This window comes from Hemicordylus capensis, chromosome 5 (genome assembly GCF_027244095.1).
Source record: "Hemicordylus capensis ecotype Gifberg chromosome 5, rHemCap1.1.pri, whole genome shotgun sequence".
Taxonomy (NCBI): Eukaryota; Metazoa; Chordata; class Lepidosauria; order Squamata; family Cordylidae; genus Hemicordylus; species Hemicordylus capensis.
The window spans coordinates 225,899,460-225,918,252 of NC_069661.1; the positions used below are offsets into that span (position 1 = coordinate 225,899,460).

Sequence of the window (18,793 nt, forward strand, 5' to 3'; positions counted from 1 at the left end):
CACATGCACACCAAGGATATACTGCAACATTTTGTTGTGGGTCCATATTTGCTAAGCATATTAGGCTATCTGTACTTATGTTCTGCAGTTATTTTCTGCCCTTTTAGGACCCTTCACCCAGGGGCGTATCTATGGGGGGGCAGGGGGGGCATGTGCCCCGGGCACCACTTGAAGGGGGTGCAATTTCTTAAAATTAAATAATTTTTAAAAATGGCCACCAAAAACAAAATGGCCACTGGGCATGCTCAAATGGCCTCTGTGAGGCCCTAGGGCATGCCACGCCTCGCAGAGGCCATTTGAGCATGCCCAGTGGCCATTTTGTTTTCAGCGGCCATTTTTTAAAAAAATATTTTTAAAAATGACCACCGCACATGCTCAAATGGTGCCTGTGAGGCCCTAGAGGCCAGTGGGAGGAGGGGGAAACTTTGCAGACCCCCCACAGCCTTTAAGATGTCCCCCGAAGGGGCTACAGGTATTTTTTTTAATTAATATAATATGTCACTGTACACATATTCAGATTGGCACTATGTACAGAGAATAAGGGCTTGTGAATACTGAGCTGAAGTTTATGAGCTAAGATTGTATCCATTTGCTCTTACTTTGCTTCTTGTGATAAATGAGTTAAATGTGATGTCTTAATAATATGGCTATTAATGGTGAGTTTGTCTTTGAATCAATGTGAAATCCTTAGTATTAAGGCCCACTGGGAGTTTCTTGCTCTTTCTCTCATTTTTACTGTCTTTCTGAAAGACTAGAATATATTCCAAGCAGTGACACAGTTTACTCTGCATATCATTTAATTATTTTCAGAGTATCTGGGAAAAGTCAAATTCTCCATTTATTTTTAAAACTTATGTAATCGTGATGCTACAATGCATAGCAAAGAATTAGACAGGCACTTCTTTTAGTTTTTCCAAGTACAACTCAGCATAATATTTGGGGATTTCATGAGCCCCAGCATACTGAAATTTGTCGTTTTCCAGCATTTTAACCTGAGCTATCCAAACAAATTAATGATAGCCCCACAATTTGGATAGTTTTAAAAAATAAATCTGAAGTGGTAGATAGGAGCTTGACCACATGTATGATATTGGTAATTTTTGTAATTTTTTAAATTTTTAAAATAAAAGTTTTCTGAAACATGTGTGTCAGTCAGATGTATGTTGGGGGGGTGCGGCGGGGGGGTGCAATTTCAGTGCTTGCCCTGGGTGCCGTTTTCCCTAGTTACGCCACTGCCTTCACCACAAAAGTTCTGGCCACGTCTGGTGTATATGCAACTAATAAAGTCAAAAGGAAGAAATAATCCCTTATCACCTATACTATTGGATCACTTGCCTAAGGCCTCATATAAATCTGTCAGTGTATTTAGGAACAAGTTCCATCAAGATCTAAAGGGGGGGAAAAGGGTGCAGTGTTTCATACGGATCAGCCAGTTAGGACCATATCTAATCCTCTTAAATCTCATAAAGTACCTTTTAAACAAACACTTAATTATCTGTCACTTCCCTGAAATTACAGGATAGTTGTAGACATGGGCCGAAAGCAAAACATGTATGTGGAGCGCTTCAAACTGCCACTCCCTCTTGTACAGGGCAAGCTGCCAGCGGCAGCATGACAAAGCAAAACAAAACACAAAACAAAGGGGCTTTTTGCAATATTGTGGCAGGGATCTAAAGCACACGTGGTTCTCTCCCACCACATACATAGCCAGAGCTCTCTCTCTCTCTCTCTGCCCTTCTGCAGATTCCACTGTCCGGATATAAGGCTGATAACATCGAACAATTGCATCATACTTTTAGAGTGTCCCAAGCATTTCACCTACATTGTCTCGGTAATCCTTATAACACCCTGTTAGGTAGGACAGTACTCCTATGCCCATGTTGCAGGGTGTTGTGGCACCTGAGGCAAGGTGCCAAATGCTGCCTTGCTCCAAACCCTGGTGGGGGTCAGCTCCTGTTCAGAACGGATCTTTTCAAAGCTAGCAAATGACTTGAGAGGCCAGGAGGGGGGAAGCTTGCCAGCAGCCTCCTCTCCTCTCCTTGAGCTTCTTACAAGTTTTTCAAGGAGTGCAAGGAGTGGAGGGCAGCCTTCTTTCTTCCGCCCCTTGCTAGCTTTGTAAAGAGCAGGAAAGTCCATCCTGGAGAGCTGCTCTGATGGTGGTGGCAGTGGTGCTGGAAGCGAAGGACTCTGCACTGCCTCATGCCTCAATGACAGAGGGGGACAGATTAGTGAGTCAGAGGGCTAGAGGGGTCAAGACATTGGTCATTCCTCCTCTCTACTGCTCTGACACTATCCCTTTGATATGTAGATTGCTACTTTCAGGGACTTCCTTCCTGCCTGCCTCCCTCCCTTCCTCTCTTCTCCCTAACATACACACACTTGCCTCTCTCTCTACACCATGTGTGCAGAGATGCAGACAGCATCTCTCCGCATCCAGCTAGCTAGCTAGATTAGAGATTCTATCTCTCCACTTTCCTATCTAGAATGGAGTTCTCCAATAAAGACTCCTTATATTGATTCGAAACTATGAACTGGTTCCAAGTTTCTTTTACTCTCAGCAAACACGCATGCCTAGTCAGACTCTGCTGTGTTTTGCCTCTGTGCACTCTGCTGTAATAGAAGGGTATCTCTTACCAGAGAGAATTCCCAACAAGTGGGAGACATCTTGCTGCCCTACTGGTGTCCCAATAATTTGCCTGAGGTAACCGTCTCACCTCACCCCATGAAATGACCACCCCTGCTTAGCAAGTAATGTTAACACAAGACCTCATATATTTGGGGATGGGGCTGTAGCTCAGTGGAAGAGCATCTGCTTTGCCTGCAGAAAGTCCCAGGTTCAATCCCTGGTATCTCCAGGTAGGGCTGGAGGAAAACCCTGTCTAGAACCCTGGTAAGTTGCTGCCAGTCAGTGTAGATATTACTGAGCTAGGTGGATCAAAGGCCTGACCTGGAATAAGGCAGCTTCCTATGTAACCTAATATATATTATACATCCATATTCTAATATATAATTACCATATATTATACATCTCTCTTCTTTGGATTCTGACCCATGCATTTCCACCTCCTATTCCACTGCTTGAAGTTGTATGGTACCAACTGACTACCTGGAATTGTGTGTTTTGGAGAACACCAAATATAATGGTCCAAGAGGAAGATTTGGAGGAAGATGACCTTTTATCACCTAAAGATGGGACTTTACTTTTCCAATATTATTAAGGTCTTCCAATATTATAAGGAAATATTATCCAACTTGGCTTCTGTTAGCTCTTTACCTAGTACATTGCCTAAAATAAATCTCCAGTGTTTCTCCATAAATAAATCTCCAATGAGCCCCTGGTGGCGCAGTGGTAAAACTGCCGCCCTGTAACCAGAAGGTTACAAGTTCGATCCTGACCAGGGGCTCAAGGTTGACTCAGCCTTCCATCCTTCCGAGGTCGGTAAAATGAGTACCCAGAATGTTGGGGGGCAATATGCTAAATCATTGTAAACCGCTTAGAGAGCTCCGGCTATAGAGCGGTATATAAATGTAAGTGCTATTGCTATTGCTATTCTAATATAAAAGCCCTATATAGACATTATGTTGACTGCTCATACGAGTGTACAGTGTAATCTGTATACAGATCTGTACACATTATGTTGAACACAGGTACAGCAGGAGACTTCCTATCTCTACCATGCATTTGAGGGCCTGTACCCAAGTGCATTTTTAAAATGAATGCAGGTACAGTACTTCAAACAAAAACATGTACAAGTGTACACTTGTATAGCCCCAAAAGAGGAAATTTACATCATCCTTCGGTACCTGCTACTGCCACCATTGGGGAAGCCAGCTGGACCTCGGCAGGAACATCATCTGGATGTTTCCCTGCTGCAATTGGCAATCGCCCCCAATGGGACAGCAGCAGCAGCACACAGAAACACCCCTTTGAGCAGTGATGTACAGTAGTTGCAAACGGAGAAGTGCAGGGGCTCTTCATGACAGCCCCCATGGCCATGGCCATGCCCACCCCAACAGCCAGAAGTACTGGCGTTCCAGTACTGCATGCCCAACCATTACTGGAGAGCCCTGGGTTGGCCAGCCTGTTGCAGGCTTTGAAAATGCATAGGTTTTGAAAACTCCCATCCCTGGGCTGCCTGATCACGCTTGATACATTTCATCTATCTGTCTCTTTATTACATTTTGATACCACCCTATCCATTCAAAGGCTCTGGATGGCACATGATAAATTTTAATAGTCTTTTTCTTGGTTTTTCAGTAACAAACCATTGTTGTGGCAGGCATTAATATATGCCAGACTTCACTGTATGACACACGACGGTACGGATTTGCTTTTATGTGCAGCTACAAAGGTAAATGGGGAAGGGGGGAAAGAGGGAGTTACATCAACTGGTTTTGTTTTGTTTGTATAGTTACTTACCAAGTGTAGATTGTATGTATTTTACATGAGAGATCTAGGTGATTCTTTTCCTTTCTCTAGGTATGATATGAATGATTGTCATCTAAAAAATAATAATAATTTGACTGCACTTTATTTTATTTTCTGTTGGTTTGATTACTTCTAATTGTATTGCTTAACTGTATTTTGCGCATCTGTGGGTTTTTTTTTTTCCCTCCCTCTGCTGCTGTGTTGTACTTTTTGGGTCCTTTTAAGTTTTGAAATGTTGATATTAACTGCTTTTATAAATAATTTGAAAAATATGCTGAATTGTTATGATTGAACTGCTATGGAATCGCTTTTAAGAGTTATGTTTTGAAATGAACAGATAATAGTTTGTTATTGCGAGGAAAATGTAGATGTAACATTGTTGTCACGCACATTAAATGAACTATTGTGATGTGCTGTTTTGCTATGTTTTGTTATTTCTGTACCTGTTAATGTTACATCTCATTCTCTATATTGTAAAACACTTTGGGCATAAAAGGTGGGAAAGCAGCATACAAGTAAAGTGATGATGATATGATACAGTAACCCAGGGCTGCTCAACTTCAGCCATCCCACAGATGTTGGCCTACAACTCCCATAATCCCTGGCTATTGGCCACTGTGGCTGGGGATTATGGGAGTTGTAGTCCAAAAACAACTGGGGGGGGGCAAGGTTGAGCAGGCCTGAGTTGCCACTGGTGCAACCTTAGGTGTGTGTGTTGTTATTGTTTACACAACGTAGTCTCTACATAACACCTCCCCCATTCCATCTATCACAGTCTTCAGACCTGCACTTTTCAGTATTGTCCAAAAGACACCCTTTTCTTTCTCTGATCCTTCTATTTTGTTTTTCATTTTGCCCAACAACCAGACTGAAGATGAGTTCTAGGAAACTAAAAAAATTGCTCACTGTCTTATGACATTTTAGTTGGAAATATCATAACTAGAGGAATTACCCTACAGTTATGCTTAGGTTCCCCACCACCACCAAAAAAAGGGACCAACACATATGAAGCTGCCTTCCACAGAGTCAGACCACTGGTCCGTCTGCTCTGACTGACAGCAGCTCTTCAGGTTTTCCCAAGAAATTTAGCCTGGGGTCTTCTGCATACATACAAAGCAGATGCTGTACTACTGAGCTACAGCCCCATCCCTTAAATATGAAGCTGTCTTTCTACTGAGTCAGACTATGGTCCATATAGCTCATTATTGTCTACAGCAGGGATTCTCAACGTGTGGGTCCCCAGATGTAACTGGACTTCAACTCCCATAATTCCCAACCAAAGGCCACTGGGGCTGGGGATTATGGGAGTTGAAGTCCAATAACATCTGGGGACCCACACGTTGCGAAACCCTGGTCTACAGTGACTGACAGCAACTCTCCAGAGGGTCAGACATGAGTCTTCCCCAGCCCTGGAGATGCCAGGGTCTGGACCTGGAACCTTCTGCATATTAAGCAGGCCCTCTGCTACTTAGCTACAGCCCCATTCTGAAAGGTAGCATGGCTTCCTGGTTGGAAAACAAACAAATGGATCATGGAACAAATCAATCCAGAATTTTCACTCGAGACACAAATGACCAGGCTCAAACTATCATACTTTGGACAGATTATGCAAAGACCCAGCTCCCTCGAGAAGTCCACAATGCTGGGGAAAGTTGAAGGAAAAAGAAGAAGAGGACAACCAGCAGCAAGGTGGATGGACTTGATTACGCAATGGACTTGATTACAGCAATGAATGCACCACTGAGAGACCTAAAAGGTGGTTTGTTTGTTTAACTGAAAGGCAGATATAGATATTTTAATTTAATATTTATTATTTACATGACAATGTGAACAGTTGAAAAACCGGACTGCACTATCATTACATTAGAGGAATCATATTGAATCACATTAGCCACAGATAGTATTAGGATAGTATTAGAATCACATTAGCCACAGATAGCATTAGGATTGTCCAGATGTGATTCTGAATGCACCCAAAGGGGGGAGCAGAATTGCGGTCCCTTGCACTCACTGGCCCGTCCTCCTGTCCCCTATGCACATTTGGCATGACATTTGAAAGAGCCTGTGTGTGTACAATTTATACATTTATAAGAGCTGCAAAAGAGATGCAGCGTTGCCGAAAAGGCAGGGTTGCTGTCAGCGCAGATAGTTTGCACTCATGTAGACCCTTTCAGACATTATGCTGAACACACACTTTGGTGTGGCAGGGCTAGTGGGTGTGACCCCTCTCCTCCTGTATGCACATTCAGAATACTGTCTGAACAGTGCTATACTTTCAGGATAAATACAACATAAACATTTATTTAAGATATTTATATAATGCTCTTCAACAAAAAAACAAGCTATGAAAACAAAGTGGTTTGCATAGCATAAGGAATGAGAAGATGCTTCCCTCTCCAAAAAAGGCTCACAATGGGGGGGAAAACCCCAAAGAGGCGCCTGAAACAGTCTCTGGGAGGGATGCTGTGTTAGGTTGCTCTCCCTTTGCTAAATAGAAGAGAGTCACCACTTTAAAAGGTGCCTCTGTACCCAGTTAGAAGGGACAAATCTGTCTTGTGAGAAGGCATCCTTAGGGTGCAATGAAATCAATTAATAAGTAATTAAATGCAGTAATTATTATTTTGGCCACCTAATGGTGCAGTGGGAAATGACTTGACTAGCAAGCCAGAGGTTGCCTGTTCAAATCCCTGCTGGTATGTTTCCCAGAATATGGGGAACACCTATATATATACAGCAGTGATATAGGAAGATGCTGAAAGGCATCATCTCATACTGCACGGGAGATGGCAATGGTAAACCCCTCCTGTATTCTACCAAAAGACAACCACAGGGCTCTGTGGTCATCAGGAGTTGACACCGACTCAACAGCAAACATTACTTTAATTATTATTTAGAGTATTTTTATACCACTTTTCAGCAACAAAAAGTTCACAAGGTAGCAGGGGTGTAGCTATAATTGAGTGGATGGGTTCAAAGAACCCGGGCCCTCCAGCTCCTGAGGGCCCCCCAGATCCACTCCTCAATATTTTCTTCATTATCTCCCTCACTCCAAGCGGCCACCGGGGAGAGGGGCAAACACGGGCCCCCTCTCCCCTAATTATGTTCTTGCAAGGTAGCAAAAAGAATTAGAAGATAATTCCAGTCCCCAAAGGGCTCACAACCTGAAAAGAAACACAAGAGAGATACCAGCAATAGTCAATGAGAGGGTTACTATGCTGGGACCAACAGGGACAGTTGCTCTGCCTTAAACGCTGCCCCTTTGTGCAATAAGCAGGGGTCATGCTCAGTAGCGGAGTCAGGCCAGCAGCGGCCTGTGTCCAGCTGCTCCACCAGCCACACCCCCTACATCTGATGTCAGACATGGGGGTTAGCCATGCCCCCTACATCTGATGGCAGACGCAGGGGGCATGGTCTGGTTCCCGAACGGGGCCGCATGGCACCGCTTGGGAGCTAAACCAGCCCTCCCAGTATCTGACATCAGACGCAGGGGACGTGTCGGGGACGTGAGGAGCGGCCCCTGAGGGTCAGTGGCCTGGGTTCTTTGAACCCGGTCACCTAATGGTGGCTACGCCCCTGGTCATGCTACAATCATATGCATACTTCCTTGGGAGAAAGCCACATTGAATTCTGAGGGAGTTACTTTCAATAAATACACAGAGGATTGGGCTGGAACACTCCTTGGCAGACTGGTAGGTGGAAGAACAGGGAGAAAGAATCAGGTCAGTCCTTGACCTTCAAACAACTGGTTGTGTAACTTCCTGAAATGCTTGTGAGTGAAAAGGAACAACAACTTAAGTATGAAAATGCTGTGGTTAGTAATCTTTACTCTACACCTTAACATGCAGATCTAAGATTAAGATCTTTGCTCTGTCTGTGCATTACAGAGTGATAAACAAAAGCAATCAGGAGGGTGAGTCTAGAAATGAGAATCTTGCTCAGGCAGAAGTCTGGAGAAACAAATAAAATGGATGCCGACACCACAGCTGCACCATGGAAGATGAATTTAGAAAATAATGAGGGCTTGACATTTTAAACAGATCTGTCAGTGTGATGGTTCTACACATTAACTGACTGCAATCCAAAATAATGGGTATTTAACTGAACACTAGAGTCTTCTGTAAAGGTTTTGCTAAGAATGTTGGGGTGCTTCCATTTGGAATAGTCCCCAATGCTGTGTACAGAGCATGTGCATGTAGAGCTGTGTGTGCACAGAGTCCCATTGTCCCCTTCTGCTGAATACAGAGAGGCTGGGAACAGGACCAGCATTTGCAATCAGGGCTACTGAAGCAGGTGGCAATGAAGCTAACAAGGATATGAAATGCTACACACATGCACACAGGGAGCATTTTCAGAGAGCAGGCTTTACTGCGGGTTTGAAGCTGCCCCCCAAAAAACCAACGCAACAAGTGGATGCTCTTGGCCTGGATATAAATCGGGCTACATTCTCAACACGCAATGAAAAACCCGAATTTTGTGTGAGGTGCTCCCCAATAGCTCGCAGGGACTTTGGGGTAACTCTGGCAGATATGTGAACACGCACTCCCTGTTCCAGAGAAGATGCAAACTAAAAACCCTGTGTGGAAAAGTTCAGGTTGAAATTCAATGGCTTATGTAAAACCTAATGACAAACGATGGTCCTGATTTGATATCTTGGTTTCTTCTCAGTGTTTCCCAGCTGTTTTCATCCCAAGGCACACCTACATTAAAAATAAATTGGGTTATATTGTCCCGCTGATATACACACCTTTTTTTTTGGGCGGTGGTAGCCAAGCCACCACTTGATTTTTATTTAATTTGAGTCAGCTCCAAAAGTGGGTAATTTAAACTGCCCACTTTTGGAGCTGGCTTATCCCATAATACACTAGGGAGGATGTGTCCCTCCCAGTGCATAAGGGAGTGAGTCAGCTCCAAAACTGTGACATTTAACCCCCCGCAAATCAATGTGGAACATGGGCCAGCTTCAGTTGAGAGAAATGCTCTGTTAACCAACTGAGTTTGTATAAACCACAGGGCCAGTTCAGATTATATGTTTGCCAGCCCATCCTAAATGCATGGGAGAAGAGTGTGGGTGCACACATCTATCCCCACCTGGCACGCCATCCAGATGCTGCCTAATCGTGCAACATGCATATTGGATGCAAATTGAATACAGTGGTGCTCTGTGCAATTAGACAGTGGAAGGATGGCACATCAAGTGCGGGGAGAGATGTGCACACCCATGCTCCTCCCCCGTGCATTTAGGATGAGCTGATGGAAGTATCATCCAAATCAGTCCAGTTCTGGGATGAAATGGTAACCTGTGGTTGGTTACAAACTGTAAATGGAAGCTTCTAGTTATGTGAAAAGGAGGGAGGGAAGAGGCGGCGGGAAGCTCATGAGTCCAAGCCTTGTATGTGCCCATCCACATAATAACAGACCACAATTAGTCATTACATCTGAACTAGGCAATTCGGTTTTTCCATCCATAAACAGTGCAATAAGCTAAACCATGAATGTCTGCCTCTCATCTGAGTGTTTCCTAGGTGCTTTAAAGTAAATGTTCAAGACTTTATGCATTGGGCCACACTCTCTCTTACACACACACACACACACACACACACACACACACACACACACACACACACACTTACTTCTGAACTGCTCTAAAAGCTTCCCATGTACCTACTTAAATATCTCAAAGCATCTTTAAAAGATTCCATTTCTGTCACTTCCCAGCAGCGACAAACAGGTACAAGAAGGAAGAATGTAAGTCCTTTGTGTGAAGTTGCCACTCCCTTTTTGCACTGTGTAAACTGCTAATCACACATGACATAGCAAAAAAAAAAAAAAGGATCTAAAGGAAGTACATGTATATTGGGTTCATTCCTACCGTATGCATGGCCAGAGCCCACTCTTTTTTTCACTGCAGTGGTGAGTGTTCCCACTGTACTGATAGAATAATGATATTTCGTATGCATGTGTTCTTGCAAACATGCAGTTGAAATCCCATGGCTGAGGAATTGCTTGGGTACGTTATTCTGGAGCAGGAAAATGGCAAGCTAGAAAAGGGTTAAGTTGTGTATTCTTCCTCACCTCAATTTCTAATTGCATCCACCAGAAACAGCTTTTTTAGTACAAAAGAGGCTATCAGACTATATATTGGTATGCAGTTTGTTATGTGAGCTTCAGACTTAGGGAGGATCTATTACCAAGCGTCCATGTGCTATGAACAAGAGCCTGCCAGGAAGGGGAGCTGCTGGAGGCAGCGGGGAGTGCGGGGGGAGAGTTACTGCAGATCCCACCATTCACTGCCCTCCCATCCACCCTCCCTCCTGCTACCAGCCTCTGCAGCCCTGCTAACCATCACAATTGCCGCAGTTGGTTTGCTTCCCTTTGTCAACCGCAGCATGGCAGAATGATATCATCGCCCGACACCTGTTATCCCAGGGAAAACAGGCACCAGGCAGTGATGTCATTACACAGGGCCGCAGCCAGCTTACTTCTATTTGCTGGCTGCGGCACAGGGGAGCCCTGAAGATTAGCAGAGGACAGTGGCGGTAGGTGAGTGGGGAGGCAGCAGTGGCAGTAGCCCACCAAAACATTCGGCATGGCCACTGCCAGTGCTGCTACGCCACTGAATCAGGCCTGTTCCTTCTTCCGATATGACCGTTTTTATGCAATAAAGGCAACTAAAGTTGATATTGTTTTATGACTTTGGATACCGAATTAGTCCAGCAATTGCTCCAAGGAATGTCTAGATCCTAGACATTCCTATATTGCCCATGCTGGTTCCAAATATTTCTGGATGATTTTCTAGGGTTTTGCAGAAATACACCAGAGAGTGATGAGTCAGCAGAGAGTGTAGTGGTAGACGTAGTTCCACTATTTTTGAGAAATGCATCAATGGATATTAGAAATGGACCAACTGGTTTCAAATCTGCAGAATCCCCCCTCTGAAAGAGACCTCCAGGAAATCAGCATATATGCCCTACTGACCCATTGGAAGGAATCAAAATTAGGAGGACAGTTGGGGTGGAAAGATGCTACAAGCAGGCTTTTCTTGCAAGGAGATCCTGGTATACCTCCACTTCAATTGGGGTGGAAAGAGCCATAGTTCAATGACAGAGCACACACACTGCATGCAGAGGATGTTGTTGTAATCTTTGGTTAAAAGGATTAGACTGTAAGCTTGTGAGCAAGGCTTGTCATTAATGTTATGTTCATATAGCGCCTTGCTTTCAGCTATACAAAGAAGTAACCATTATTATTATTATTATTATTATTATTATTATTATTAGAGTTCAAATAGGTGATGATGCAAAAGGTCTCTGCCCAAGACCCTGAACAGCTGTTGCCTGTCACAGCAAACAATACTGGGCTAGATGGACCAATGGTCTGATGCAGTATGAAGCAGCCTCCTATATGTAAGAGATGGAGATTCCTGCAAAATTCACCTAAAGCAAACAAAAAAGACGAAAGGGTGCAAAGCAGGAATTGGGTCTTGCAGTCACCTTCTTGATGTGTCACTTTCTCGCAACCACCTTCACACACACAGGTCATAAAACCAATGTAACTCATCAACATGCACATCGAAAAGGACAACTTGTGATGGCTTCTTTAATGGTGGCACTAACTGGCCTGGAGTATAATCTGTGGGCAAACTGTTGGAAACAGCAAATGGCAGCTTCCCTCATAAACACAAAGTAGTCTTAGTAGTTTAACTAATACTTTATTCAGAAACAACTCCATTTTTAGCCTACTTTCCAGTAGGCATTCGAAATTACCCAACATTCCATGTCTGTGTCCTCCCCACCCCAATCAACTTCACAATGCCTGTACCAATCTGAACCACATCAAGTACTGTTGAAGGGACACATAGGGACACCTCAGTGGTGTAGTTTGTGATGATGTCATCCACTCCAATTCAAGATGATCGACGTGTAAACATTTGAGGCCCAAGTGGGCTAACTTGTGAACCGCTTAACTGTTTTGAACCAAGTTTGCTACAGCTGTAGGGACACATACTGATGCCTCAGTGGCATAGTTTGTGATGATTTCTTTCACCCCGATTCAAGATGATAGATGCGTTTGAGGCACAAGTGGGCTAACGATGACATCATCACAAACTATGTGTTTGAGGTGTCCCTATGTGTTCCTTTAACTGTACCAAATTTGGTCCAAATCGGTTCCCACTTGCACCTCAAACATTCACGTGTCTGCCACCTTCAATCAGGATGGATGACATCGTTACAAACTACATCCTTGAGCCATCCCTATGTGTCCCTACACCTATAGCAAATTTGATTCACATAAGTTAGGCGGTTCACAAGTTAGCTCAATTGCGCCTCAAATGTTAACGTGCCTACTACAACATAGTAGTATGTAAATACAGTAATGTATGCAAAATCTTGCCTCCTTCCCTTCAGGCTTTAGCTCAAGGCCCAGCTCCGGTTCAAGCCTCACCTCAAGTCCCGAGATCCAGCAATGAACAGCAGACAACTTGGGTGGTTCTCTACCTCAGGACTGGATTTGGTCACAGATGTCCATGACCACAGCAGGAGGAGCATCCTTACAGGGGCTAAAGCGTTTTGGTTTTTTTTAAAGGAAGATTTTTTTCTGCCTTCTTAATGCCAGCCATAAAGTCAAATGTTTTAGCAACAATTGATACCATCGGCCTTTGGAAACTGTAATAAAAAAGGCTGCCCTTTTGCTTTAATTTAAGGCATCTGCTCTTCAGTGACTTGAGCATCACTCCCAGTCCCGATGATTGAATGTACAACCAATGAGGAAATAATCTTGCAAAATAACCAAATGAGTACATAATTTGGCAGGAGGGTTCGTTTGCATGCAATGATATTTGAATGTAACTGCCTTACCTGTTTGGTCAAGTTCAAGAGAACAGTAGGGAATATTCATGGATTTGAACAGATCCTTCACCTACATAAAACACATTATATAAATACTGTTAGAAATGTGTTGTTTGAAAGGTGTCCAGAAACTACAATTGGTTCAAAATGCAGCTGCTAGGGTGTTGACTGGTGCAAGGCGCATGGAACACATAACACCAACTTCATAGGCTCCCAGTTGGTTTCTGGGCCCAGTTTCATATGCTTTGACCTTTAAAACTCTTAGGCCAAGGATAGCCTAAGCATCACCTGTTCCTGTATGAACCTACCTGTATACAATGCATGCTCATAGAGTAGTCAAACATTATGTTCAACACATGTACAGTAGTACATTTCTATCTATAGCTGCATTTGAGGGGGCCTGCAGCCAGGTTCATTTTTCAAATACACACAAAAAACGTGTACATATGTAGACATCTGCACAGACATTATGGAAAGTCTGAAGAGGGTTTTTATGGCAGAATCTTCTGGTCCCTGGTAGTTGATCTACCCATTGGATCTACCCATTTAATTAAGAGATAGCATTTAATTAAGAGATAGCATATTAAACCTTTAAAACCCTTCAGTCCTGTATAAGTAGGTATTTTCAGGTGGTACATATTACCAGTAGCCATCATTTGCTGGATGATTAGGTGGTCCACACTGGGGTAAACAAGGGGTCTGCAACCTTTCAAAGAAGAGCATTTTTTCTGGTCTTTTACCAAAATATTTTGAGAACTGCATCATGCACATAGATGCATATAATGTATGCACACACACACGACTAATGGATACTAGTGGATACTAATTGTGACTGATGTAAGAGTCACATGGGGGAATTAAATGCAGCTGATAAATAAGCCCCTTCTATTATGCTTGTTATTCATGACCAAAACTATATTCATGTTGTTATTTTTTCTGAACTTGTAATATGACTTCTGCTCTTCGACTTCTTTAGAGAGTTCCTCCATGTTTAGGGAATACGCTGAAATTGTCATCGTCAGGCAAGACTCACATCTTTCAGCTGGCTCCTTAGTTTGTATTTTATGAAATTCATGTTAGAAAATAGTTGCTCACAACAGTATGTCGAACTGAAGATTTAGTTATTTATACCCACCTCCCCAGTGCGATACTGCTTGGGGGGGCGGGGAGGCTAGATTGAGAGAAGCCCAAATGCTATTTCTTCAGTCCACTTCTTCGGTCTACCCACTTTGAAATTCTTGGCGTTCATCTTCGATGTTTCTCTTTGCCCTTGGTAGCTCCATGCTTGAATGTTTTTTTTATTTTCTCTAGTTTATTTCCAGTTGTGTCCCAGCATCTTCTGTGACACTGCAAGGAGTCCTCAGGGCCCTTCCGCTCAAGCGTCTCTAAAATAATGTCACCTCAGGCAACTGTGGCCCACTGTCATGAAACTATAAATCAGGACCAAGTGAAAAGAGATCCCAGCCTTGTTCATGGCCTGTCTCCTCTGCACTGGAGCGTGCTTTGACCTGTGTATTATCTCGGAAGGTTGTAGATGCAGCATTTATCAGTGTTCTCATGATTAAACATTTTTAGAAGTACTACTTTGAAGAAGCCCAAAATCTCCCCTTATGTTACAAAGTATGTGAGATAATACCATCAACTGGCATTGCAACTGTCTCTCATATCCATGCTCTGACTTCCTCTATACTCCAAAATGAGAGGATTGTAGTTTACATTTAGCCTCTCTTGATTATGCTTTGTTGCTAGAAGAACCCTCCCCCAAATCTTTAGAATAGATAGCACAGATCACAATTAAGACACACATGCAGCATATTCTATCAACTGTCAAATATAGGATATGAAAGGATCATAGGAAATCTCTCTCAGCCCTCTCTGGAGATGCCAGGGAGGGAACTTGGAACCTTCTGCATGCAAGCAGGCAGGTGCTCTTCCCAGAGCGGCCCCATCCCCTAAGGGGAATATCTTATAGTGCTCACATGTAGTCTCCCATCCAAATGTAAACCAGGGTTTACCCTGCTTAGCAAATTCATGCTAAGGGGGGCAATTCATGCTTGCTTCCACAAGACCAGCTCTCCTCCCATAAGGCACATGGTGTAGCAATGTGCTTTATGGCTAATCAGCTAAACACTGACGTGGTCAATTTTTTTGATGGGGGCATGCCCTAGAACCCCATGTATCTCACCCTGAGTTCCATGGAGAAAGGCAGGCCATGCATGTAATAAATTGTGAATCAACTTGTATTTTGCTTATAAAATATAACCATAACTTATTTCCAAAAGAAACCAAGGAACAGTTTGTGCCTTACTTTAGCTGATTGCATAACAGGCATCTAAAGCCATGGGAAGGGCAGGAATGAACAGGGAAAACCCATTTTTATTTTGGTATCCATCTAAAAGGTGTGCTCTCAGAAGCACTCTGAGCTTAAAACTATCAGAGGGATGAATGCCTCTACCCCAGACTTTGACAAATGTTCTTTGGCGCTGCCAGCAACCAGTCCAAAATTTAGGGGCCAGATTGCCCTCTGCTCCATGGACGGGGTCAGACTCACCGCCTGCTGCTAGCAATGCCCTTTGCTCCAGGGGTGGACTCCCTGCCTTGTCTGTTCATTCTTCCTCCTGGTCGCATCTGTCAGGCAAGCAAGCCAGACACAACCAGGACGAGGAGTAAGCAAAGCAAGGCAGGGACGGGCTGCCCCCTCCTCTTCCATGTCGTGTCCAACTGGCTCAGGCACACGATGGACTGAAGCAACCAGGCGGCAACCTGAAGCCACTCCTCCTCCTCCTCCTGCTCACATTCTTGTAAAAGAATATTCTCCTGCATTATTTGGAGTAGGGGATAATATTTCTGAGAATTATTCTACCCATTCGGTTAATTGCATTGGAGAATATTCTTTTCCATGTGGCTTGGCTCAGATGCCACACTTGACTTTATTTATTTATTTACATTTTATATCCCGCTCTTCCTCCAAGGAGCCCAGAGCGGTGTACTACATACTTAAGTTCCTCCTCACAACAACCCTGAGAAGTCACTTAGGCCGAGAGAGAAGTGACTGGCCCAGAGTCACCCAGCTAGTATCATGGCTGAATGGGGCTTTTCAGGCACGACCATGAGTTGGCATCTTAAAATTGTCAAGCCCTGCTCTACCATATCTCACACACACACACACACACACACACACACACACACACACACACTGACACTCACACTCTGCTGGTTAAGACTGACTGATCAGGCCCCACTCAGAGTCCCGACATCCAAAGCAATCAGGATGGTGCTAGGGAGCAACCAGGCCCTTTCCACAATGTTTTCTGCCTTTGCGTACCAATATGCCTCCTTGTTAGCATTCGGGAAGCTTTGTCCTATTTATGCAGGCAAACTTTTGGAAGCTGAGCTGGTTACAGCTGCTAAAGACAATTAAATGGCGCAGCTGGCGGGAAGGAATGGGATTATTTGTTAGCTTTATTGCTGGTTATTGGTTGTTGTACGATTGTCGGGCTGCTTTTCTTATGCTTTTGTTGCAAGCTCCTCGAGCAATGTGGAGAAACAGAGTGGAAAAAATACTTTACATAAACAAATAAAAAGTGAACCAAGAGCAGTGGCAGGACAAATGCTTGAGAGAATCCAGAAGCTCTAATTCACTGGTCTTCATTATAAGGCCCGGGAGCCAGTGGCGGCCCCCTTCAGCCTTAAGTGCAGCTCTCTGACTAATTGTTTATTGGGCCTGTGTGAAGCTTGGGCCGAAGGGGAATATTCTGCAGAGTCCCCCTGGCACCAGGCGAAGATGACCATTCTCTCTGTGCTTTGCCCAGCACCAGGGGGTGGGGTGGGGTGGGGTGGGGTGGGGTGGGGGGAGGTCTTTTAAGGGAAGCTGAACCCTTGAGTCTGTGCCCCATCTTGGAAGGAGTGCATGAAATGCTGGGAAATGTAGCCCTTCCCAAATATTTCTCCTAGAGCTCTTAAAAGGGCTCCATCTCTCGTAAAGGCCCTCTCAGCTCTGAGAAAGGTACAGCACTGTGCAGAGGTCAGCACCATGGGAAATTGCTGATCTTCACCTACCCAGCCCCGGGAGACTCCGATATGCCCTCCGGCTCCAGTTTCCCCCAGGAGCCCTGCTCCTCCGCCCACCGACGCAGCAGCAGCAGCAGCGGGGACCACTTCTCAGACTCAATTCGCCCACCTTGCTGGCCCTCTGAGCAGTGCTTGCTGCATCCAGCATAGCAAGGGTGCTCTAGAACCCTGCACATCCACTGGGTACTAAGGTGATTCCCTTCAGCCCTGAACCACATTGGCAGTTCTAGTCCCTCGGCCCCGTCTGCCTCACTTATGCCCCCTATGCTGGTCACAGAACAGACAGGCCTTTTGCTTGGGTTTGTGCCAAATCAAATCCCGGAGTTAAGCTGCTAGTTCTCAAGACTCGCCAGACGGCCCTTTTGTTTACTAAAGAATCTGATTCCAGAGGCCCAAAATTCTGACCAACACGTTCTCTTCATAGGTTAATATTTACACCTTCACTCCCAATATTTTTTAAAAATGCACTCCACACATGTTTCCTCTAAGGCGTGCGCATGTGGAAGCACACACAATGTCCACTCGGTTAGTTTTATTTTTTAGGAGAGGAGAGCTGGTCTTGTGATAGCAAGCATGACTTGTCCCCTTAGCTAAGCAGGGTCCGCACTGGTTGCATTTGAATGGAAGACTAGAAGTCTGAGCACTAGAAGATATTACCCTCAGAGGATGGAGCTGCTCTGGGAAGAGCAGAAAATTCCCAGTCCCCCCCTCCCCCCGCTGGCTTCTCCAAGATATGGCTGAGAGAGATTCCTGCCTGCAACCTTGGAGAAGCCGCTGCCAGTCTGTGAAGACAATACTGAGCTAATTAGACCAATGGTCTGATTCAGTATATGGCAGCTTCCCATGTTCCTATGCTCTCATGCTGAAGATTTTGTGCCAAAGTGGCCTCCACTTGAAGAATAGTGAAGATCACTAAATAAAGTAATTATTTTTAATTACAAATGCTCACATACAGTGTTATAAGACTATAAGTGTGCGTGTGTGAAAATCCCAGATTTATTCCAATGGAGAAGTACAGTTCCCCCCACCTTTCATTCTCAAGGCCAGTCTTCTGACAATGGAACAACTATCAGCAGCAAAGAGAGCAGAGACTTCATGGACTGTCTCCTGAACCTTCTATGGCACTCTGAGGAGAGGTTTCCAGAAATAATGACTTGTCACCATTAGATCTTGTGTGGATTGCTTATGTCAGTATCTCTGGATAGAAATATCTGAGAGCAGAGTTAATATAGCTGTCCATAGTGCTCTGAGTGATTTAAACCCCATAATATTCAATGGATACTAAATGATGACATATTTGATGGGAAAATATGAAGAATTTATGCTTAGAAAATGGCTCATTGCAGACCCGGATTGTAGGTGGTGTTCTGTTCCAGACTGTGGGTAAGAGGTCTGCCTTTCCCGCACCCCATGTTCCCACCCATTGTGGTGAAGAACATGACCCATT

The 18,793-nt window shown here is 44.3% G+C and overlaps 1 protein-coding gene across 2 annotated transcripts in view; it reads right to left on the minus strand.

Annotated features, from left to right (window-relative positions):
- TXNRD1 (thioredoxin reductase 1) overlaps positions 1 to 18,793 on the minus strand; it is a 93,578-nt gene that overhangs the window by 59,984 nt on the left and 14,801 nt on the right. For both annotated transcript variants that reach the window (XM_053257441.1, XM_053257442.1), the window contains exon 3: positions 13,285 to 13,345. In XM_053257441.1, coding sequence (XP_053113416.1) covers positions 13,285 to 13,345 — 61 coding nt within the window. The remainder of the gene's footprint in view (positions 1 to 13,284; positions 13,346 to 18,793) is intronic.